Source organism: Typha angustifolia, chromosome 2 (assembly GCF_048772165.1).
Source record: "Typha angustifolia cultivar Huaian chromosome 2, ASM4877216v1, whole genome shotgun sequence".
In the NCBI taxonomy this organism is placed as follows: Eukaryota; Viridiplantae; Streptophyta; class Magnoliopsida; order Poales; family Typhaceae; genus Typha; species Typha angustifolia.
Window position 1 is genome coordinate 704,043 of NC_133240.1, and position 24,082 is coordinate 728,124.

Consider the following 24,082-nt stretch of genomic DNA (forward strand, 5'->3'; position numbering starts at 1 on the left):
CACATGTAACGAGAGAGCGAGCGAGAGAGAGAGAGAGAGAGAGAGAGATAGTACACATAAAAGAAGAAGATTCACATTAATCACTGTTGTATATGAGGAAATAACGTGTGACGGATCACAGAGACTGATGTGTACAAGAAAAATACAAAGAAATGGGAGAAAAATAGGGTGAAGAATGGAGAATTTTGCAAAACTTAACAACATCGCATCACAGACAGTGATGCGGATGGTGCTCAAACTCTTAACAGATATAATAGTGCAAGAGTTACTAGTGGCATAACCTCATTTAGTCCATGCGACCGTATCAATCTCATCCCTCACAGACTTGTATAACTCAAGCCTCTTGACATATTGCAGCCTGCGCTCCATCATCGCAGGGTCCTCATCCAACAGAGCGGCTAGCTGTTTGCCCTGGAGAAAAGAGATTCATTTAACAAAAAAATGTTAACCAAAGGGGGAACAAAAGAAAGATAAATGACTTTTGAAATATTATTATGCTATGGAAAACCCTAATATCTTCTCCAAATTTGTTTCCAGAGACAATCATACATCCATCCTTTGTTGTCATGAAGTTAGAAAGGAACATTCATTGAGTGTAACCTCTTTCTTTTGTTGTCCAAGACATCATTATTTTAGTGGATTGAGGCCTATGCTACATACTTAGAGCCACAACTCTACAAGAAGTGCATTCTAGTCAAAGGATAGGTAGATTATGTGATTTATTCCTCTAAACTGACATAAAAAAAATGGGACATGAGTTTTGCAAAGTACTTCAAACATCTGAAGACGAGAGGAGTCGATTGGAAAATATATGTGAAGTAAAGGATGATTTCCGCAATGGCCAATGATCTAGGCGGTGATATGAAAACGAATAGAGAAAAGAAAAACAACATTGGACATTTACCTCTTTACTTCCAAGTTGTGTATAGAAACGATTGAGCAGAGAACGTTTAGCTTCTCGAACTTGGCAGTAAACCACTGCCTTTGGAATTGTGTTTCTAAGTATTTCTGATACCATCTTTACGTAGGAGGATACGTTTGAGGCTATCCTCCTGAAATGACCCTCATTGTAACGGTCCACCGTCGGAGCAGCACGATTGCCTTCCTTCGGTTCCACCTCCTGAGGGAGCTTCCGAAAGAACTCCACTGTCAAGTATGATGCCTCCATGTCTACGAGGCGAAGCGCTGTCACCCGACCATCTTCACGAAATCTTTCTAAGGCTTCGTATGAGGCAGCCGCCAGTTCACCTTGGAGAGTAGGAAACCTTTTGAGCTCCTGTCATTTATAGGAGAAGCATACAGTGTGTCAAATGTCAGCAAGGACAAAGCACACAAAGCTCTCTATGATGTTGAATTGCTTAAAACTCTCACCTGAGTCTCCCCTATGGATTTCCTTACCAGTTCCTTTAAAACATAGTGCACCTGAAATGAAATACAAATCTATTAAGACTTTGAATTTCAAAAGATTGAACTGAACTCCTTATCTTCGAAAATTTTGTCATGAAATTCGCCCTCCCAGTGAATATACCGTAGGTAGAATTTCATTTCACACTGTCTCATAGCAATATTGTGGTTCACACTTCACACCCTATATTAGTTCACTGTTTACAAGTAAGGCCCTCCCTTTCTGAGTTTTTGCCCTTAAAAAGTACACTTCGTCTGCCAAAAAAACCTTAAAAAAAGGTTTTTATTAAGTTGCCCACATATAAACTGCTGCCAAGTTCTGTCAACCTAACTATATTAAACAAAGCTACACCCTACCCAAACCCCAAAAGAGAAATTTTGTATTTTTTCTTGGGTCAGATCTAATTAAAGGAACCTTTTCGGAAATAAACTTGAAAACTTATGGCTTGGCATATAGATAGTAAACATGCAGGGAATGAAATGCCATTTCCCTTCAAAGTAACACAGAAAGATCACTTACCGCATCTACTGAAGCTTCAGCTGGACCTCTAAAATAACTAAGAGCGACCTCTATGAGGCGACGATACCCTTGTTCAGGGGCAATTAAATGAGGCTGATAACCATCTGCTTCAGAGACGACCTTCTTCACGTTTTGCAAAGAGAGATGCTTGTCAAATGGAAGTTTCCTCAAAGCGGCAGGGAGTTGATTATCAAATACTCCATATATTCGATCACCACCAGGACGCCTGTGCTTAGGAAGCCATACAAGTCAGAAAAGCCAGATGCTTAGAACATATCCTTAATCTAAGAAAAGATTGAATGTAAGAAAAGTAGTTCATCTTCCAGTAGCTTAAACCAGAGACACTCCTTGTGCTACGTAGTTTATATTTCAGTAGAGTTTCAGTCAATATGCATAATGGCAATAATGCAACTCTAATGATCTGGATCTACTTCCGTGAAATCAGATTCTATAGATTACTGTTTTGCCACTGACTCTTGTAGTATAAACAGAAGGGATGAAAACATTAAGGCAATTACCAATCCAACATGGCTCCGAGCCCAAGTTTTGCCAGATATGAACGTACCTGGATGTCCTGACACTTCAGTCATAAATGTTATAGATTGAAAGATACTATCCTAAATTCCTAAGAAGCATCGGTAGATCCAGATAGTTCAACATACTATGAAAATAGAAAACAAGAATATAATAAACATATTTTTGTTACATCACATTTCTCATAGCTTAAGAAATCAATTATGAATATATCCAACATCTGTATTACATGAATAATATGCTACACATTTAATATTCATTTCTGTATTCATTCCTGGGAATGAAAAGTGAATTCGGATATAATTTTTCCACCATCTGATCCGTATTCAATATGTTTCTACCCCTATACAACATTATATTAACAAATAGGAACTAGACTTCATAAAGGTGTTATTTCAGTACACATGATAGTATGATATTTATGCTCATTGGGATGTGATCAAATAATAAGTTTAACTAGAACTTAATGTTTCTTCCCCGGTATTGCCCTAACAGTTTGCATTTCAAATAGTTAGAACCATGGATGGCTGTGCCAATTAGCATGGGGCCTGCCAGTCGGCACTTGCCGTTCCGACGGTGTACCGGCACGTTGCATGAGGGGTGCCGCATCCTAATAGCTTCGTCGCTCACCATCAACCTTATCGTCGGGCTACCCGTCACCGATCGTCGCTCGTCCCACGCTGCTTGGCCGTCGCCATCGCTTCGTCGGATGCCCTAACCTCTGAGAGAGAGAGAGAGAGAGAGAGAGAGAGAGAGAGAGAGAGAGAGTGACGCGGGGGGGTGACTTAAGTTGGATCCGGATCCGCAACTTAAGTATTAATCTCCCTCTTGATCTCTTCTCTCTCAGGCTAGGGCATCCAATGAAGCGACGGCGGGCGGCGAGCAATGGCGACTACAAAGGCGAAGATGAGTATCCCTTACCTTTTTCTCTCCTTCTCTTACGGCACGGCCGGCAAGTATCGCGGCACGTGCTGTGCCTTGCCGTGCTGGCCGATGGTCGGCACGGCTATCGTTGGTTAGAACATATATACACAAAAACAAACTCAATAAAGAAGCTCCCATTTTAGGACTAACAAGAGGCAATCATAATTATATCGCAGTAATACTATTTCCCAAATAATCAAACGAGCTTAAGCCTCTGTCCTCCTTTGTAGTGGGTATGTACTTACTACTTACAGACCCTACATCTTCAGTAACCAGGTTAAGATTTGCATTGCTCAACATTTGTTTGAGCTGAGTACATCGAAAATCACAAGTGGTACCTTATTACATCCAACCAAAGTAACAGAGGGGTCTACCATAATTCTTGTCAGCCACTAACATAAACAGTAAGCTAATACTAAAAACCAGCATATATTTTCATATCGATAAAACAAAATAAATCCTAGTTCGAAGTAACTGCACTAGACAGACCACTGAACTTAGATGGCTTCTACTATTTGACTGTGCCAGGAAAGACTCATACTAATTATTCCTAATAACCCCAAAACTGGACTGCATGTAGGCTGATAAAGATGTCTATCTGACAGCTTATTTCTTCACAAACAATAAAGCCGATAAATGGTTGTTAAAAACAAAATATATGTACCGCAGAGTAACATCTACCGATGCTTAAAAACATAAAGAAAGGGCAGGAAAGAATCTCTTTCTAATAATTAAAGGCATATGCACTCACCCTCCATCTAGATGTTCCTTAAAAACCCGGTCAAATGCACGGCAGAGATCCAAAATAGTATACAATTGGGCCTGAGGATACACATAATATGTAGTAAGTTTCTGAGAAAAGAAATCTTTCAGATGTCACCAACAAAGTTGATTTAGATCCCTCACCCCTGCATCAACGGCCACCGGTTTACCGATCTTATCCATCTCTGTTTCAAGTTCATCAATGGTCCTATTGACCAAAGATATGATACTTGGAATTCGGGCCTTGATGACAGACTCAAGATGCTGAAATATTGTCATCAGAATATGGTGATTAAATCTTGCAAGTCATCCAGGAGATTGCTTTAAAATTTAAATACTGGAAAATTTGCATTGTCTAACCTGTGAAAGAAGCTTAGCAAGATATTCAGAACCCATTTTACTGGCTAGGTGTGAATAGTCAGGACTAGATGCAAAATATTCTCTTTCCTTCCGTCTGGCAAGAATCATATCGACATTTTTTTTAATATCTGCTTGTGAACGGTTGACAACTCCAACCCAAGGATGTTGCAATCGATAAGATCTTCCTTCAAGAACCTTAAAATACAAACAATTTTAAAAAGAGAATTCAAATGATAATATAGGTGTGCCTGAAGCTGCACAGCCACAGGAATATTGCTAAAGGAGAAAGACAGAGCTATCTGCTAGTTAAGCACTAAGAGCACCAAGGCTCAGTATCTGATAAAAATTATAATATCGAGAGAACTCTTAATCTTACGTCAAGAGCATTTGTCCCTTGATCCATCAGGTCCAGCTTTGTTAACACCCCAAAAGTTCGTTCACCTAATCATGAATCACGAAGAGCTTCACTGTTAAAGGAAGGTAATAATATCTGACAGTATTGACATTAATAGCACTTGCATTAGTTAGTAATGGAAACACCATTGCCACCAACACCAGCAGCAGCAAATGCTGAAAACAGAAAAAATTCCAGCAACAATAGTTGCAACCTCATAATATCATTATGCTTTTGCTCCTACTAATGTTGTGGCCATTGTTTGCCCTCATTCCTAACTAAGTTCTTTCCCAATATATGGACTTAGCTACTGTAAGGACCTTAAGGACCTCATACTTAAGGAGGCGTCATGCAAACTTTTTGGATCACTTTTACAAATTATTAACCATTCAAAGTTATAAAAGTTACCTGTTGGATCAACATCCCGAGATAGTTTTATGGCATCAGAAGTTGCAATATCTTGATTGGCAGGTGATATTGCCAGTATAACGCAATTAGGCTACAAGAAAGAAAAACTATTATAGTAGGAGAATAGCTCAATAAATAATCTTGGAGATGACAAGGGGAAAAATACATAGTAGAAAACCACAAAAATGCTGCTTACATACCATAGTAAACCAAAGATCATTCAGAATGACGATCTTAACTCATGTTATAAGAAGAATATAAGAAAGAATGTATCTCATGTTATTGATCTTTCAGTGGTCTATCTTAACATGCTTATCTCTTATAACAATTCATAAACATATATTTCTTTATTAAACAATGAGCCTCGACAAACAAATTATACAGGAAACACTATTTGAGAAGAAAATGATGCTCAGATTTAGATAAGTGATGTATCTCATGACATGGAAATACTCCATGTTTAACAACTTCAAATATCACAATTGTGCAAATAATGTCACAGTTCTTTACACTGGACAAACTTATCTAATAATCAGAGAGACATAGCTGATATCAGTCATATAAAATCAAGAGGCCTGACAATAAAGTATGATCTATAACCATGAAATATCAATAGCATTATTCATTTGATAACTTTGGATCTCTAAAAATATATTGCCTTAAGAACCTAAAAGCTTCGCACTTGAGGAAAAGATAATCTATTTAGCCAAAACCACTTGAAACATTGTTACTGTGATTGAAACAAATATATATAATGGTTTCTGTGCCTCAATATTCAAGATTCTAAGATACTAAGAAGCGGATTGCAATCCTTGTGACAGATACTGAAACATCAAGTACTTGGTCTTCAGGACATAAGCAGTACACCCAGTAACAACAAAAACTTGTGTATACCTTCTCAACGTATGAAAGGACCATATTTTCAATATCTTCAGCAATACTTTCTGGCTGCCCCTCTGCAAATCATTGATTTACTAAATCAAAGGATCATATTTACTAAACCAAAGTAACAAATAATCACTTGGGAAAATATACATACCTACAGCAACCTTTGTTAGTCCAGGTAGATCAATCAGTGTCAAGTTTACAACTGCCAAACCAACCAAAGCAATAGATAGTGTCAAGGAAGATCTGATCTTCAACTCAGACATAACTCACGATAGAGTACTAAAAAACCTAATATATCTAAAGAAATGTTAAAAAGTGTTGATAAGATATGTACCAACAACAAAAAGAAAAAAAATGTTGGAAATTCCATCATTTGAATATGAATTTTATACAAAATTTGAACCCAAATTTAAGTGGGGTCCACATAAATAGTGGAATTGAAAGAGTTAAAAAGGTATTTTAATATTATATATTCACTAATTCAAATTTATGAAGAGAAAAGCGAATAGAAATTGACTTTAAAGTAGTTATCATAACAATGAAAAAAAAGGAAAGTAAATTTAATATCACATCGATTATTTAAGAAATATTAATAGGGTATATAAGTACCAAGTTCTATTTAGGCTTTGGGCCCCAAGGGTATCCATTTTTGTATGTAAAGAAAATCTATAAAAATCAACTAACACACATGCATGACAATTCGCACATGAGATAAGTCCTAAAATTTATTTTTGCCAGATAGGATTTTAGTGAATTCATTCGAGTCTTCTGTAACTAAGAGAGTACACTGTAGTATTCTAGTTCGATAAGATACTTGAATAACAATTTTCTTTCATGTGCAAGATGGTCCTCATATCCTATCATATGTAAGCTCTTGTAATTTAATTAATTATTATACTTGAATTGGCTTTTGTAATTGTTTAAATCAGATTGTTACCACCAACGACAAATTCATTACTGGCAATAATACTAATAAATTATATTACAGTATAGCAATTAATACAAATATAAGACAATGACAATAATATTAGTTTGATCGGATAACAATAAGAAAAGAAATGGTATGATAGTGCATACCATGCGGTGAGTAAATGCTAAGATGAATTGGAACAGGGGATATCTGCTTTGTTTTCCCAGTCATTCTATCAGTTTCATCCTGGATTTCATTGCGAACAAGACCTGTGAGATAGGAAAGAGAATGTGTAATTGAGAACAATTTCCTCATACATCTTATTAAAAGGAATACACATGACATGTTTCTAGAACAATCTTATGCATAAACATAAGATTTCTACAGGAAACAAGATTCCGTACCAAAGGACGGTACCTTGTAGTGTAATATGTAGCTCATCCTTTGTATAACAGGAGCAATTGGTTTAACCAAAAATTAATCACCTTAAAAAAACAACCTCTGGTCCCCATGACTGATTGACAAATTGATCATCAGTCTAAAAGTTTCTAACATATGATTTACTCCAGATGTGAAAAAGATAGCATAGCCTAAATTATCAGAAAAGTTCTAAAGAACCATATGTCAAGCTTTTTGCTTCTATCAATGCCAAGACTACAATGTTTGGAGTTAATGTGATATTCCTTCAAAAAAAAAAAAAGTTATACTAGCAGTAGAAAATTATGGCCTCTCACTTTCTTGCAAAGCATCAGTAGATATTGGTTAATTCAACTGACTCATCTATTTAGACAGTCCAGCCATTTGACAGAGCTGAATAGTTCTGCAACCTTATTTATGTAAATATAACCAGAATTTATCAGAGGAATTGGCTTCCAGTAGTTCCTGCATTTACTGGATGACCTGCTCCATTGCTACATCTATGTAGTTTTGAAGTAGCCTCCATGCCATGATCTTTAACCAGTTAAGAAATATATCAATCTTTCATATATATGCATTTTCTATTAGTTAGCTCTTCCATTGCAAAATCTTCAGTCAAATCAGAGTTTAGGGAAAAAATATATACATATCCATATGGTCAATCATAAAATTCCTGAGCAGTTAGTGATCAATTGGCCTTTATAAGAACATGGTCCAATAATCACTTATACAGAAATTTTAGTTATAAACCTGAAATTTTGTAGATTCAAGGTGTTGCAAGACTGAAGATATATAGTTCACAACCGTTTAATCCAGGATGATGGAGAATATATCTAATACAATTGATTCTCATAGGACGATCAAGATTGTCCCAGTTGGCCAGCAGCAGTCAGGGCAGCTACAACAGCTGCTAACTTCCCTGAAGGCCTTACCTCTTCCAAAACCCAAGATACAAACTTTTTTTGGCTGCTTAGAGATATTATTCTCTACTGTTGTTTATGTTCCGGGCCTTAATGTCACTCTGACAACTGCTTTTCAGCTTTTCCAATTCCACTCTTTATAGTTTCTATCATCCTCCAAAATATATGGAATTCTCTCTTATAAAAGGAGAAATACAATTCCAAATGAAGCTTTTATCAAACAACCAAAAAAATTTCAGCACAAACAAATCAAGCATCTCTATTTTAAGGGAAAGAACATATATACCAAAGTCGGTGAACTTTTTTCTCGGCAAGTGGAGAAACTCGGCATACTCTTGCTGTCCTTCCTCTATCTGTTGCAATTGCAGCACCAATGGCCTCCTCGTCACGATCCCTTCACAACACAAAAGAATCCAAACCTCCTCAGACACATCTCCTCACATCAGAAAGTAATCGATCAACGATCGAACCTTAAAAAACACGAACCAGATCCACGGGGGAGGAAATCTCTTCCGACTATGCTCTCCAACACCGATGACTTCCCCGAGCTCTGCTCTCAAATCGCACCAGAGTACAAGGTTAGGAGACGAAGACGACAACGCTGAGAGCAGTTCAGAGTTACCAACCTGTCCTCCGACGACGGCGATTGAGGGGAGGGACTCCCATAGAGTCGGCAAGTCGGCGCCGCTCTCGTCGCTGATGCCATGGTCGCCAAGCACCGTGCACGCCCTCTGGATCCGGTTCATGAGCCCGATCAAGCTCTCCATCGACGCCATGTATCACCCGAAGAAACCCTAACACTAACCTTAATCCTTGTCTTTAAAGAAGACCGAAGAGAGAAAGAGAGAAGAGAGAAGAGAGAAGAGAGGAGCAGAAAGAAGGAAGGAAGAGCGGGTCGTTGAACAAGGCAACCGTGTTCAAAAGCGACTATTCTTTGGAGTTTCGATCGCCTGCAAGAGAGCTAGCATGATTGTTTTCCAATAAAGCCAACCAAAACGTGCCCAGTGTTCTCTAGATATGAGAGACTATCTCCACCGTCCAAAATTTCCTGATAGGGTGACATCAGCCGTCGCACTGTGGCTTGGTCGGACTGACGGTGGCGGGAAATGTCGGTTTACTAATAAAGAAAGAAGGGATGACGCGCCTCCGCGGGAATAATCTTTTATGAATCACGAGTAGAAGCTTCCATGGGAATCTCTCGAAATATCTATTCAAGACTTATTTGGATCAAAGAAAACCCCTAGTTTCTGGGTCGATATGTTTGATGGTTGAATTCTTCCTATGGCGGCTGTATTAAAGGAGATTCTTTACACCATGGGTTGCAAGAATTCCATAAATCCATTAGTCCATATGAGCTATTGACCATCTTCTGGGCTGTTGTCCTAGAGTTTGATAGCTTTACATTAAGAGCAATCTTCATGTTGTCACATGAGTTGGATTGGCCTAATTTAGAACACTTAGTACAGTTTGTGAAAAATAAATATATTGTATAGGAAGACTAGCATGGAATGGATCACATCAGTAGAGATGATATTCGGATTTGGTGAGGCGAGTCATCAATATTAATATCTATCTCGTAAATTATGGTAGAAATATGGCTCTGAATTATACTTGGGAGGGCTTTTTTTCCCATCTCTCTTATCTCTTTTGACTACTGATGTCTCAACAATTGTATGGCAACTTATGACACCCAACAATGTTTTCAATCCTCTTTTCTTTGTTTTGACTTCATATCTTATGTCATCATCCTCCTCTTAGAAGTTTTGGAGTTGTTAGCTGCTAGAATTTTTTAAAAAGGAATTTGACCAGTTTCACTTTGTTGTACTAATGGTTGGTGCCTCTAAACCATAATATTTGTATCATTTTTCTCTATTTCATAAAATAATTTTGCATTTAGTATATTGTTTGAATACTAGATAGGCTAAGTAATACAAAAAGTGAAACTCACAAACAATACACCTTCAGCCTAAAGTTGAATGTTTTGCCTCATACATATAGTTTAATTTATCAACTTGATAAGACACGATATTTAATAACTTTCCATTTCTTGATACTAAAAATTGATTTTATGATAGACCCAAAGAGAAGGAAGAAAAAAATGAAGCTACAACATGTAGATCAAGTAATATGTGATTTCAGTTGGATAGATGTCAATTTATTTCATTTTGAAATGAATTCCATTGTATGAAAAATAATGAAACTGAAATGAAAATTACAATGCATGATTTCTTAAAACCACTAAATACCATCTCCAATTCTCCATGGATGCGATTTAAGCAACATGGCAAGGATAACAAGCTTCTTGGCAGCGATACAAGACATGATTTTGCAAACATCGATCTCAAATCGATCAGCACAAGGGGTGCTTTAAGGCGAGGCCTGAAAAGGACAAGATATGTTAAACTAAAAGGATGTTCATGTACAATGAATCCAATGATCAATCACTTGGTAAATATTTGAGCTCAAAATGGGTACCTCATATGGGCCATGAGCCTAGCAGCTCCTACAAGTTGATCTCTCCTTCAAAATACTCAGGTTGAACTTAGTTGCTTTCAAGTTGTGCTAAAGAAGGCCAGTAAGAGACAATATGTAAGAAAAGAGATGAGCAAGCAGCACACTTCAATGAGAATCCAAAGCTTTAGTAATTACCATTGGACTTTACATCGCATACAACTTTGAACTACACGAAGCAACAAGTTTGCCAATATCCATACGCTGTAATTCGGGTCACTTTCCAAGTGCAGACTCTCTGGAAAATTTTCATGAAGTGAGGGGCCATATATGCATATACAGAGTTATGTTGTACACTAAATTAAAGAATTTTTTCAAATCAAAAACAGGGAATGAGCATCATTATACATTAAGAAATGTGAGTGATGATTTGAGAGCCAAAAAAACTTATAAGCTCTCTATTGCTTAATCAGATACCATAGGATGATTAGTTAGCTTTTTCTTCATAAACCAGTCAAATGTCAATATGTTATATTTATTACATGGAAACATTATTTTAGAGCTGTTACAACCTTACAATATCGTATCCAAATTCAGGCATAGGAAGCAGAATTCAATATTTGCCTACAATCACATGTTCTTTTTGGCTTGACTAGGCACTAATGCCATGTAGCTCACCATGTAATCAGATAAATAGGCCATCCTACTGCACTAGATACAGGTTGCATTATACTATCAGATAACAACAAAGTGCATTTAATAAGCTACAAACTCAGAATTAATTTATAAGATATAAAGAATTGACCTGTCTCGCTAGTTGATTCAGATGAAAGCTAGAACTCACCAGCAATCCCTGTAGGAACAATCTCATTATTCAAGTGCCAGATTCTCTTTATATCCCCGACCGTGGTTTTCTTTTGACCAGATTCAAGATTAGTTTTCAGCAGATTTGTCACAGAGCAGTACTGCTCAGCCAAAAGCAATGGCCATTTTTTCATTCTGATTACATAAAAATTCTTCATTCTCATTGATGTCAAGGTCAAGTAAGACAGACTCCAAATGCGGCAAAAATCCAGAATCTTTTAGCTTCCTCTCCATTTCATCAGCCATAGTGAAGATCTCCTTTGATCTCGGGTGTCGTTTGTCCCCAACACGGAATGAGTGAAGCTCTCCGTCTATCTCAATCGAACTGCAGCCAATCCCCTTCATAACCCCCTTATCTTTCATCATAAGACGGACCTTAGAAACATCATTCCACATGCCAGCAGAGGCATAAATATTTGAGAGCTGCACATAGTGCCCAGCATTTGAAGGTTCAAGACAGAATATATGTTTAGCTGCATATTCGCCTAATCTTACATGGCCATAAATCTTGCACGCTGTGAGTAATGCCCCCCAAACCGTTATCTCCGGCTCTATAGGCATGTCAAGGACAAATTCATAAGCCTGCTCAAGACGACCAGCACGAGCAAGGAGATCCACAACACAGGCAAAATGTTGATGTCGAGGCATGATGCCATAATCTTTCATGGAGTGGAAATACTTCCACCCTTCATCTACTAAGCCTGCATGATTACATGCCGAGAGAAGTCCTATGAATGTAACATCATTAGGCCTGATCCCGGCCCGCTTCATCTCCTCAAAAAGACTAATAGCTTCACTACCACAACCATGCATTCCATAACCCACAATAATAGCACTCCAAACAACTACATCCTTGTCATGTATCCTCTCAAAAACTGCATGGGCATGAGCAATGCTTCCGCATTTTGCATACATGTCAATAAGCGCTGTATTAATGAACACATCATCCTCAAATTCACTACAATGAGTGTAATCTTCCATCCACCTAGCAACTTCAAGTGAACCCACTTGGGCACAAGCTAAAATTGCTGACCTTATCGTTATTGAATCAGGCCTCACAGATCTCACAATCATCCTCCGAAATAACTCCACTGCTTCCTTGGCATAGCCATTCTTAGCATACCCAGAAATCATCGCATTCCAGAGAATTACGTCGGGTAATGTCACTTGATCAAAGAACGACCTAGCAATCTGAACATGCCCGCACTTTGCATACATGGCAGTGAGAGTAACGAGCAAGTCTAGCTCATTATCGAACCCACCTTTCACCACTAACCCATGAACCGACTTGCCATGCTCCAAGTCATCGACATCTGTGTATGCCTTCAGAACACTAACAAGCACCACAAAATCAGGTCTAACATCCGAACCTGTGCTCCGCATCATTCTAAACAATCTAAGGGCCTCCAATGGTGAGCCATTCTGGACGTACCCTGAGATGGCCGAAGTCCACGACACAACATTCTTCTCCTCCATTTTGTCGAACATCTTCCGGGCACTATCGACGTCGCCGCACTTCACATACATGGCAATAAGCCCGTTCTGGATAAAAACCTCCTCTAGAAAGCCGAGACGGAGCACGTGGGCATGGACAGTTCGCCCAACAATTGGCGCCGGGAGGCCACTGCAAGCCTTGAGGACGCTGGGGAAGGTGAAGCCATCGGGGCGGATGGATTGAGAAAGCATACGGCGATAGAATCGGAGAGCAAAAGTGAAAGAGTTGTGGCGGGCGTGAAGGCGAATGGCGGCGTTGTAGAGGAAGATGTTTGGGTGGGGGAATTCATCGAACAGGTTGCGGGCGTGGGAGAGGAGAAGGGAGGAGCAGGAGAAGAGAGTAAACGAGTGGAGAAATTTGGTGGCGAGAAAGGGGGAGAGATGGAGGCCGGAGAGGACGAGGTGGGCGTGGAGTTGGAGAAGGTGGGAGGGGTGGGTGGCTGAGTCGATGAGAGCAGCAACGCGGTGGACGGCGGCGGCAGTGATGGGTGGTGGCATGAGCATACAATGCTCTCAGCTCAGCACAGCCATTGATCTCAGAAGGAATTGGCCCATGCAAGCTATTCTGATAGAGAACCTTGCACAAATCCCACATACAAATCCAAACACAAAAAGGTGAGACCTTTACCTTCCAACCACCAATCTTGCTCCAAAAAACTCAAAAAACCCAAATCAATTCAAAAGAAAACATGGCGAGCTTGCCAATGCTCGGAGAGATCACTCCTCGAATCTGTGTATTAAGGAAGATTTCTGCAACCAAGTACCAAAATGAGAAGAAAAAAATGGAGAAAGAGAGAAAAATAGATTACTTATTTTCCATAATCTATAATTTAATTACGCTTAATTACGCTTCAATAGGGTTAAGTCCCATATTCGATTAGTTAATCTTATTTTTTTAATCTTAAATTTTTAAAGAGTAAATTTAATTAAAAATAAAAAAAATATTTAATTACTGAACGAGTTTAGAAGTTCCTAAACAAATTCAGAAGAATCCCTAAACTCAAAACATACAAAGCCTTATATCTTATAATTTAGTTCGTAGTACGTTAGTTTATTAGCTAGCTGCATTTCTTTTTAAAAAGTACATGTGATTGTAGGCAAACATTGAGTTCTTCTTCCTATGCCTGAACTTGAATGCAATACTGTAGCTGCTCTAAAATAATGTTTCCATGTAATAAATATAACATATTGACAGGTTTCTACAGAAAATACTAATTAATCCTATGTGAGTAAGCAATAGCAAGCTTATAAGCTTCTTTTGACTCTCCTATCATCACTCACATTTCCATATGTATAATGATGCTCATTCCCTGTTTTTATATTCTATATATTTTTTAATTTAAAGGAGTCACAAACAGCTAATTACATCTCCCGAGTGTCAAAATTCAAAAGGTCCCTAAGATCTGAGATAATCTTGCCAAAAGAACTGATACCTAACCAGTGGGCCTTGGCTTGCAATCCAATCAGCACCTATTATACTTTTTCCTGTAAATTTGTTGAATCTTTAAATTGGTAAAAATGGATGACAAATATTTAATTTTTCTCCACCAAATTCATGATTGACCAAGAATGGATATCAGCACATTATATCAGAATCCAGCTACAAATGACCAGTATCTCCTTGTATGCAAATTGGCTTTACCAGGGAAGAAAAAAAAAGTAAAAATAAATGAAACTACTCTGATCATGAGAAGAAAGACAATGGTCTAACTTATTGCCCTAATTCTTTTCAACACTAAGGATACAACATCAAAAATATCAAAATCCCTTCACCTGCTTCTCAGGACAAAGTAAACGCATGTAAATCTCATATCAGTTCCTTTCAGAAAAGAATAGGTGAATCTTTTTCTTTAAAACTGGTCGAACACGCCGCCAACTAACTCGATCCTTTTGGTGGACTCTGGAGAGAGAAGACGCTCTCGGCAGAATCATCACTATGGACAGGTGCAGTATATGCATATGAAGATTCAAAACCACTAGGTTCTGGGAGGCCATTGGTTTTGTTCTCATCTGCACCTTCCTTCTGGTGTCTCTCGCTTTGTGACAAATGAGAATTGTGGACACCGAGTTGTCGGTATATAGCTAGAGCTTGTGCTATCATAGCAGAAGGATTTCCAGCAGCACTTGGGAGCAACATCGTGGTTCCCTGTTGCATGGTGGAGTGAGGAAGCAAAACATAACAATGATCAATGATTTATCAGACTTTAGTTTTATAGATTAATTATCACAAGTTTGTTGCTTCACCTCCTTGGCAATAGAACCAAATGCTGTGATGTATTGCTCCGCGATTCTTAAACTTGCCGCCTAAAGAGTGATAAAAGAGACGACAATTGATCTTTCAGATAAAGTAATACTTAACCAAGAAAGGAAGCTAAAGTTTAGAAAATGGAAAGTATCTAGATCTACAATAGGCTAACCTACTGAGACAGTACCTGCGATGACCATGTCATAAAATTCAGTTCACACTTCACACGGAATGAATCCAGAAAAAGAATCAGATATTAAAAAGGCAACAGAAATCTAACCTCAGCACCACCCTCTGCTTTCATGGCCTCTGACAAAACCCTGAGTCCTTCTGCAGTTGCTCGTGATCTAGCAAGAATAGCTTCAGCCTCTCCTGGTGGATTCATCAGAGATGAGTCAACCCAAATCTTGGTACAAGTTTAACCAGAGAGCAAGTTCAGAAATTGATATCCTAAATAGTTGTTTCCCAGACACTTGTCCAGTGAAAAGGTAAAATAAATAAGGGGCACAAGAAAGCATGCACATTACAACTGAATCAGTGCTTCAAAGAACAGACTTCACATGCATTCTGATAGGCATAATGAAATTTTTTATTAATGATACCTAGAAAAGCTTGTCATATAGTCCCCAGAGTACTAATATAGATGACTCATATGAATATATAGATAGATATGTGATGAAGCTACAACTAAAACAAGGATGATTTTTTTTTTCTTTGGTGTGGGGGTGGGGGTGTGTGTGGACCACCCAGATGTAGCTTTAAGCCCTGAATTGGTCATCGACGAACAAACTACAATTATTCAATGAGGTTCCATATTACTTGATAAGTTTGTTTTTTACCACATTAATCACTAAGCTAAGATAAAAAAGGGTAGGAAATTTTGAAGTACCACATTAATCACTAAGCTAAGATAAAAATCTTTTGTTTACGTGTGTACCCATCTAAAGTTGATATTTATACATAAATCACTCAAAACACTTCTATTTTTTTGGCATGGATATCCTTAAATGAAGTTTCATGAAAAAAAACCAAAAATAATCTTACTCTTGCATCCATGCATTTCTTCGGTTAAAGGTATTTATAAATTTTTGTTTATTAAATTACAAATATTTTTTTTATTTTTTTTTCAAGAGAGAAGTGAGAACTTAATGGCAATATATGCTTGATGAACAAGAAGTACCTAAGATAGAATACTTTGATGATACACAAGAAGGAAAAATTTCAGGGATCCTAATCAACAAAGTGGTCCAGACTCTTTTACATAGATCCAAAAGAAGTTATTATTATGATTTATAATCAAGAAGGGTCTAAAAGGATTGTCCATGCATATCAAGGGTATATGCAATGCTAGAAACTATATATATAAGGAGACAGCATGCATACCTTTAGCCCTATTCACCTGATCCATCATTGCAGCTTCTGATGCCAAAATCACAGAACTCTTTTTCCCGTCAGCAATGTTAATGTTAGCTTGTCTCTCTCCTGTTTACATCAAATGAAGTTGAAGCATCTAGAATATATAATACAAGATGAAAATGTAAGTCCACCTTCCAAGGGTCACAACAAAATGCATAAAATTCTCTATTTTTCATTTTTCTCCAATAAAGACACCACTATATTTACCATACTGACAAAGAAGAAAAAGAAAAAAAAAAATCTCTAGAAGAGATGAATAGTAACAGTACATAGAAATAACAAACAAATGAACCTATTGATTTTATAATATTCACCTTCTGACTCAAGAACTTGGGCACGTCTTCTTCTTTCTGCTTCAGCTTGCATTTCCATAGCTGCCTTCACTCCAGGTGGAGGAGATATATCCCCTGTAAAATAGAAGCTTGAGTAAGACATGCAAATCAATCTTAAACAAAGAAAACATTACAAGAAGAATAACTCAGCATGCATATACTTACTTATTTCATAACGCAGACACTTAAGACCCCAGGCTGTGGCAGCCTCATTGATAGCTCTCTGTTGCAGAAACTCATTCTATTATATTATGAGCCAAAAAAGAATATGCATAGCTGTTCATGCTCACCAAATGCAACTAATGGTTCTTTAAAAAAATGAATTAATGCTCACAAGTGTCCTAACTAGCATTGAAGAAACAGATGGGAAGTATCACAAAATAGAATTAATGATCAGATGTCCACAGAGCTACAATTTGTCATTATGTATTATTATACAGGATTCTAGATTAAAAAAGTGAGTGCAACAACAGCCATGCCGATCAGCACAGGACATGCTGATTTTTAGGGTATTTAGAGATATTGTTAGGTCTTCGGCGTATCAATCCTTAGTTTTTTTTTATTTGAATATATATATTAACATAGATTATTTTTATAAATATCCTATTTAATTAAAGATATTGCATTAGTCAAATAAAAATATTATTAAACATATAAAATAATTAAAAATATTCATTAATTGATAATAATTTAATAATTAAAACTAATTTCTAGTTGAACGTAGAATTATGGAGAGAATCAAAAACTTCATTTGTTGACGTTACATCACATATTGTTGATAATCTTTAAAATTCAACTATTAATAGTATTGTTTATTATAACGTCTCACACAATTTTCATACAAAAATAGATTTTAAAGAAAACCTCTAATATATTTATTTTTTAAGATATTTAGAGATATTTTCTATTTGAATATATGTATTAAAGCCTACACTAATGGGTTTGATAAAGCATCAGACCTTTCAAGACCAAAGGATGCCACAACTATGGTCAGAAGAATCATATAGCGACGAAGTGCTCTCAATTGCCTCTTTAGGACGACCGCTATCAGTGCAAACAATCGGGCCATATAAGTGTGAGATGCGCATTGCTATATGCTACGCTAGCCCCACACTCTACTACCATCATATATAGAGCCTCTCAAGTTCCTTCTTCCAAAGGCCGATGTCGGATATCTACCAGAGCTAGCCCCTCTCAACATGGCCAAGGTCCGTGTACCCATCGAGTTTTCATGATAACAAAGCAAGATGTCATGGCAACCAACCAGGTGGCAACAAGTATCACGACTTAGTTTTCTTAGTTTGTTGAGGTTATGGCACGAGGACCACACATTCTTTTGTTGCTTACTTTTTTATGTAACAAGTTGATCATATAATTGGGCCCTTCAAGGAGCCTCTTTCGATATCCACACCTATGGAGTATGGCTCTAAGATAGATCAACTGTTTAAATCTTGCATGATCGATTTTGGAGAGTGGTGTATCTTACTAGACCCCCTACCCTTGAATATGCAAGATTTTAACATGAGTTTAGGAATGGTGAGGTAGTGGCGTACTATGCTAGCATTGATTGTTTTTATGAGGTAGTGTTGCAACCTAGCAACAGATAAGAATAACTTTGGAAGACGCATTCAGGTCTCTTCTCCTAGCACTTTTCGGCATTTCGTGCCCCGTGTCTAGTTCATGGGGACTGCTTTGGCCTCTTGGAGAATATGATTAGTGTGCCCTAAGCATCTCATTGTTTGGCCGACATTGCGATTGTTTATAAGTTCGCTGATGTTTTTTTTCTGAGGATATTCAAAATAAGGTTTTAAGTATCAATTTCGAGACCAAGATAGGCAACTTGAAAAAACAATACATACCAACCATATCGACTAAATCGATCGTCCGTTTTAGATGATTCAAATTAGAGATCAGCCAAACTATTTCAGCAATATGAATTGGTATCGATCGAAACTTCATTCCATAATTCAAAGATTGCTCCCCAACTAAAACGTTAGGTTAGCCATTGTCCTAGTTCTTGGGGCAAAATCTATCTCAAAAGCTCCCTATTAGAGATCAGCCAAACTATTTCAGCAATATGAATTGGGATCGGTTGAAACTTCATTCCATAATTCAAAGATTGCTCCCCAATTAAAGGGTCAGGTTTGCCATCGTCCTAGTTCTTAGGGCAGAATCTGTCTCAAAAGCTCCCTATCAAATGGCTCGTACGAAGATGGCAAAGCACAGGAAATAGATTGACAATTTGTAGGTCAAAGGCTTCATTCACCCCAATGTGTCTCCTTGGAGTTCCTAATGCTCTTTGTCAAGATGGGATGGCACTCTAAAGCCTATGCATCGATTATCAGGAGTTAATACAACTAATCATAACGAATAAATATCCATTACCCCGCATCTAGGACCTCTTTGGCTACCTTTGAGAGTCTAGGTGTTCTCTAAGATCGATTTGAGAATGGATTACCACCAGTTTCAGATTAGCACAGAGGATGTGCATAAGACAGCCTGCCCTTGTATTCGAGAAATATGTCCTGTTATTGTACTACCGATGGATTGTTGCGGCCTGCAGGCTCTTTTGTGTTTCTATTATTTTTTGTTATGTTTGAATCTTATGTTGTAGCCATCATAGCCTCCACGTGAGACTCATGTAATGATAATCTCACTTGCGGAGCATGTGATAAACTGCAGGTATTTCAATAACATACAGTAACATATATGACCTCTAGCAAGTGGACAATATACATGAGAGCTCAACATCAAGAAAGCCGAATGCCATAAGAAAAATAATATTATCCTTAGTAGCATTAAAGCCGACCTATGGACAATATCACTACAAACTCTTGCTAACACAATAAAAATGAACTCGAGACTAACAAAGTATTACTACTAAACCATGAGGAAACATACTTTTTGATACATCACAGGTACAAGATTCAAAGAATGAGGATGATCGGATGCCCTAATAGAATATCAATATTGACATATGGACATTCCATGGGAAGGTACATTTCCTGACTTTTTCCTCCTCTTTGCCTTTTTTTAGAACTAATGATGCACTAGTTAGATAGAGCTTCCTTACAGGCTTGATATATAAATGGGCTTAATTTAATGTAAATTTCAAATCTTGGAGCTGTTGACTTAAAAATAGTTAGTTTTCTTATTTCTTTCTATCTTCCTTTCTTTCTCTATTTCTTTCTTTCTTTAATCTCTCAATTTATTCCTTATCTCTTCATCATTTCCTAAATCTCCTCCTTACACTTTCATTTCAGATTCAAAGCCAAAATAAGTTCCCAACAGGACCTTTTTTGCAGTTCTAATTTGCAAAATTCACTTTGTCTTTCCACATTCAATTTCAGATCTGAGATAAATCGGTACTTACCTTGATGGACTGTACCATGAAAGGCTAAAAGCGAGCTCAAACTTTCATAGATGCAGCCATTTTAAATTTCTAGGTTCTTTTCACAACAGAGGCAGCTTTGACACAAAATTAGACAACCTAACTAGATGAAGACAAAACGACCTAACTATAGGACATTTGATAGTTGGAAGCGCCAACCAAATAGATATACACTTATTCTTTACCTTCATGAATTGTTGGCATAGCAGCTGACTTTCCTATAAGATAGGGAAGCAAATTCAACCATTGATAGAAAAAAAAAATCATCATTGTTCCCACTTGTTTCAGAGTCCACTGACTAAAGACCTCATCAAAGATTGATGATGTTTCAAATTTCACAGGATCCTCTATATTTTATACACAAGTCTTATAAAACAAAAGACTACTTGAGATAAAACTCTGCCACTCAATAACATATGTAATACCAAAACAAATTTGCATTTTCTATATTATTAAAATGATTAACCTACAATATCTACACAAAGGGATGACTATTAACAAATACAAACAACCAATTAGCTCTAATTGATGGCCTTTTAAATTCTCAACCTTTCATCAGTAACTCCACAATTGTTCCAAAATCTTATCAATTTTCTGACTGAATGCAATGTTGATCCTTACCGACCACAAGCATACCCCTGCAGCCATGGATTGACTTGGTAGATATAACTCGATATAATCTTCTGGCATCTTTTGGAATTAGTGAAGTAGCTCAATTCACTTTCAGGATATGCAAGACTTGCACACCCCTTCATTGATCCACCAAAGGTTAAACTCAAAAACATCACACTACAAGAACTTAATGAGTTCTATCAGGTGAAACAATTGATATAAGGACGCAAAACAAAAACTAAACTAACGTAAGAAAAACATTTGAGCTTGACAATCAAAAAAATATCTCTTGGCAGCACTAAGAGCCAACATATAGAAAACTGTGCCACCAACTACTCTTTGAAGTATAAGACAAACAAACACAAACATCCAAGGGGTTACCGTGAAGTGAAACTATGGGCATTGTTTGTCAGAAGCATCACATGTCCAAGATCAGATATGTTTTTTCCCTTTTAAGATAGGCATAAATATACTCAAAATCATCTACCAGACAAACTGTGGGATTGTACCTAAATCAGTAATTACATTCAGCGGGACAAAGGCATCAGTTATGAATATGCAACATCGGTTGGGATTATGTACAAAAAAGCAAGATACAGAATCTCCTTTCCATAGAATGTAATCACGAACCAAAAAAATTAATGTCTGTAACCATCAGAATCTGACTTTAAGATTACTGACATAACCTAGCAATTTAGCAAACTCCAAATTAAGAATGTAACTCACGGAAAACAAAACGAGGGAAAAAAAACCGTACCACGATGTTCTCATTGAGCGTGTCCCTCTCCTCGAACGTCTTATCCAGCGTAATCTTCCCCAGCTCGCTCCTCATTGTAGTCTGCGCCAGCTGGATCACGGCAAATATCGGATTCTCCACACCATAAGAAGCAAGAATCGGATCAACAATCTGCAACAAATCAAACAACACACAAATAGAATCACGCGAATTCACCAAGCACGAGACAAAACCGAGACTTAAATTGAGAAAATTTTGGCAAGCTTCGACCTTGACATAGAGGACGCCATCAATTAGTATGCTGACATTGTCCTTGGTGATGGCGGACTGATCCGGTATCGGAATCGCCTCCTCCTTGAGGGAATGGACGTAGGCGATCCGGTCGACGAGCGGCACGAGGAGATGGATCCCGGAGTCGAGTGTTCTCAAATACTTCCCAAACCTTTCCACCACGTAGGCCTTCTTCTCCGGCACGATGCGGACCCCCCAATTCGTCGGCGTGGACGGCTGCTCGAACCTACACAATAAGAAGAGCTGAGAGATAAAGAAGAGAGAGAAGATATCTCGGAGATTAGGGCTTTAACTACCTGGAAGAGGAGAAGTCGTCGCGAGAGCGGCCACCGCGGTAATGGCGGAGGAGAGGGAGGAGAGAGGAGGGGAGGAGGTCGGCGTGGGGGATAGGGGAGTTGAGAGAGGCGACGTAGACGAGAGAGGAGCGGAGAGGGAGATGGAGGGATTTGGCTCTCCACATCGCCATTTCTTGGGGAAGAAGAAGGAGAGAAATGAAGTGCCTGGCAACGAGTAGAGTAGAGGAGAGGAGGAAGGAAACCCTCGGAAAACCCACGTGAGGGGTGTGCCAAAGCGGCTACTTTTAATTGTAGGTTTAATGGATCCGAACCCGTTAGGATAGAGAGCGGATTAATAATTTATTAACATGTGAGATACACAATTAATTATTTTATACAAAATAGTTTTTTTGAGGATAACTTTATGCACTTCACTTAAATATAAATTATATATATCTGTAATTGTACTCACATTTTATTTTTTCAGTTGTAAAATATAATAATTACCTTGAATAAATTTATACAAAAGTTTATATTTGATTACTAACTATAAATAAGTACGTTAATCATACTAAGATTTTACGTAGAAAACGTGCATAATTTCATCACACCCTCTGTTGTAATAAGATTTTGGGAATTTTACAAATCGCACTATATATTTTATCTATTTTGTAATTCACATCTCGTTTTAAGATTTTTATAACTCGATCCCTACAATTTTCTTATAATTCTTATTTAACACTTTTCGTTAATTTAAATAATACCGGCAAAAAATATTTCGTTATAATATATAAAATAAGTTATAAATATCTAAATTATCTATGCCTTCTTTAGAGGAGTGGTAGAGAGGAGGAAAAATAGCGGTGAGGGTATTTTAGTAATTTGGTCAATATCAGTTAGTCAAAATAACGTTAGGGTGTTAAACAAAAATTATATAGAAATGTGAGAAGACGGGTTACAAAATTATTAAAGACAAGTGTGAATCACAAAATAGGTAAAATATAAATTATGATTTATAAAATATCCTAAGATTTTATAGATAACTTGTCACGACACTTACCTATATAATGTTTAACCAAAATATATAAGTGAGCATTTAATTGTAGATGTATTTAAGAGAGTCTAATTCATAAATAAGCATCCCTTATACACAAAACAATCGCCACAATACATAAATTAGAAATATAAATACATGACTTTCTATCGTGAGTTAATATGTCTACCAGTAAATTGTAACTATGGAAGTCATATTATACTTTATAAAATGAATAATTCAATACTAATATCTAATTTCTTTCTTAATTCAACTACTGAAATTATATAATATTTTATAAAATAAATTAGGAGTAACAGCTATTTTAACCTAGGGTTGTCAAGCTTGACGAGCAACTTGAGCTCGGCTCGGGCTTGGCTCAGCTGAAGCTCAAGTATCGGCTCAGCTCTGACCGAGCCAAGCTGAGCTCGAGCCGCTAAAAATGGCTCGAAATTAATATTGAGCCGAGCTTGAGCTGGAGCTAGCTTGCTCAAGCTCGGC

General features: G+C 37.5%; 3 protein-coding genes across 4 annotated transcripts; all 3 read right to left on the reverse strand.

Moving 5' to 3' along the window:
* Positions 1–57: 57 nt before the first annotated feature.
* LOC140770195 (phragmoplastin DRP1E-like) lies at positions 58–9,362 on the reverse strand. Its single transcript, XM_073111250.1, has 15 exons — positions 9,068–9,362; positions 8,928–8,991; positions 8,728–8,835; positions 7,272–7,373; positions 6,346–6,396; positions 6,201–6,262; positions 5,307–5,397; positions 4,881–4,945; positions 4,505–4,699; positions 4,289–4,408; positions 4,134–4,204; positions 1,925–2,150; positions 1,372–1,422; positions 905–1,276; positions 58–411 (listed from the first exon to the last, which is right to left on the reverse strand). Exons 1-15 carry the CDS (start codon positions 9,215–9,217, stop codon positions 283–285), a joined length of 1,857 nt encoding a protein of 618 aa, XP_072967351.1. The 5' UTR covers positions 9,218–9,362; the 3' UTR covers positions 58–282.
* A 1,212-nt stretch (positions 9,363–10,574) lies between these two features.
* LOC140777548 (pentatricopeptide repeat-containing protein At3g12770) lies at positions 10,575–14,057 on the reverse strand. Of its 2 annotated transcripts, none has more exons than XM_073121732.1 (4): positions 11,737–14,057; positions 11,091–11,190; positions 10,917–11,003; positions 10,575–10,820 (listed from the first exon to the last, which is right to left on the reverse strand). In XM_073121732.1, the coding sequence occupies exon 1, from the start codon at positions 13,752–13,754 to the stop codon at positions 11,862–11,864; it is 1,893 nt and encodes a 630-aa protein (XP_072977833.1). In that variant the 5' UTR covers positions 13,755–14,057; the 3' UTR covers positions 10,575–10,820; positions 10,917–11,003; positions 11,091–11,190; positions 11,737–11,861. The 2 variants fall into 2 exon arrangements, with proteins under 2 accessions (XP_072977833.1, XP_072977841.1); XM_073121740.1 differs by having other exon boundaries at positions 11,698–14,057.
* A 752-nt stretch (positions 14,058–14,809) lies between these two features.
* On the reverse strand, positions 14,810–22,816 carry LOC140776135 (uncharacterized). Its single transcript, XM_073119725.1, has 9 exons — positions 22,570–22,816; positions 22,253–22,499; positions 22,004–22,153; positions 17,409–17,466; positions 17,226–17,318; positions 16,879–16,977; positions 15,776–15,867; positions 15,495–15,554; positions 14,810–15,396 (listed from the first exon to the last, which is right to left on the reverse strand). The coding sequence occupies exons 1-9, from the start codon at positions 22,737–22,739 to the stop codon at positions 15,127–15,129; spliced, it is 1,239 nt and encodes a 412-aa protein (XP_072975826.1). The 5' UTR covers positions 22,740–22,816; the 3' UTR covers positions 14,810–15,126.
* Between the last annotated feature and the right edge of the window lie 1,266 nt (positions 22,817–24,082).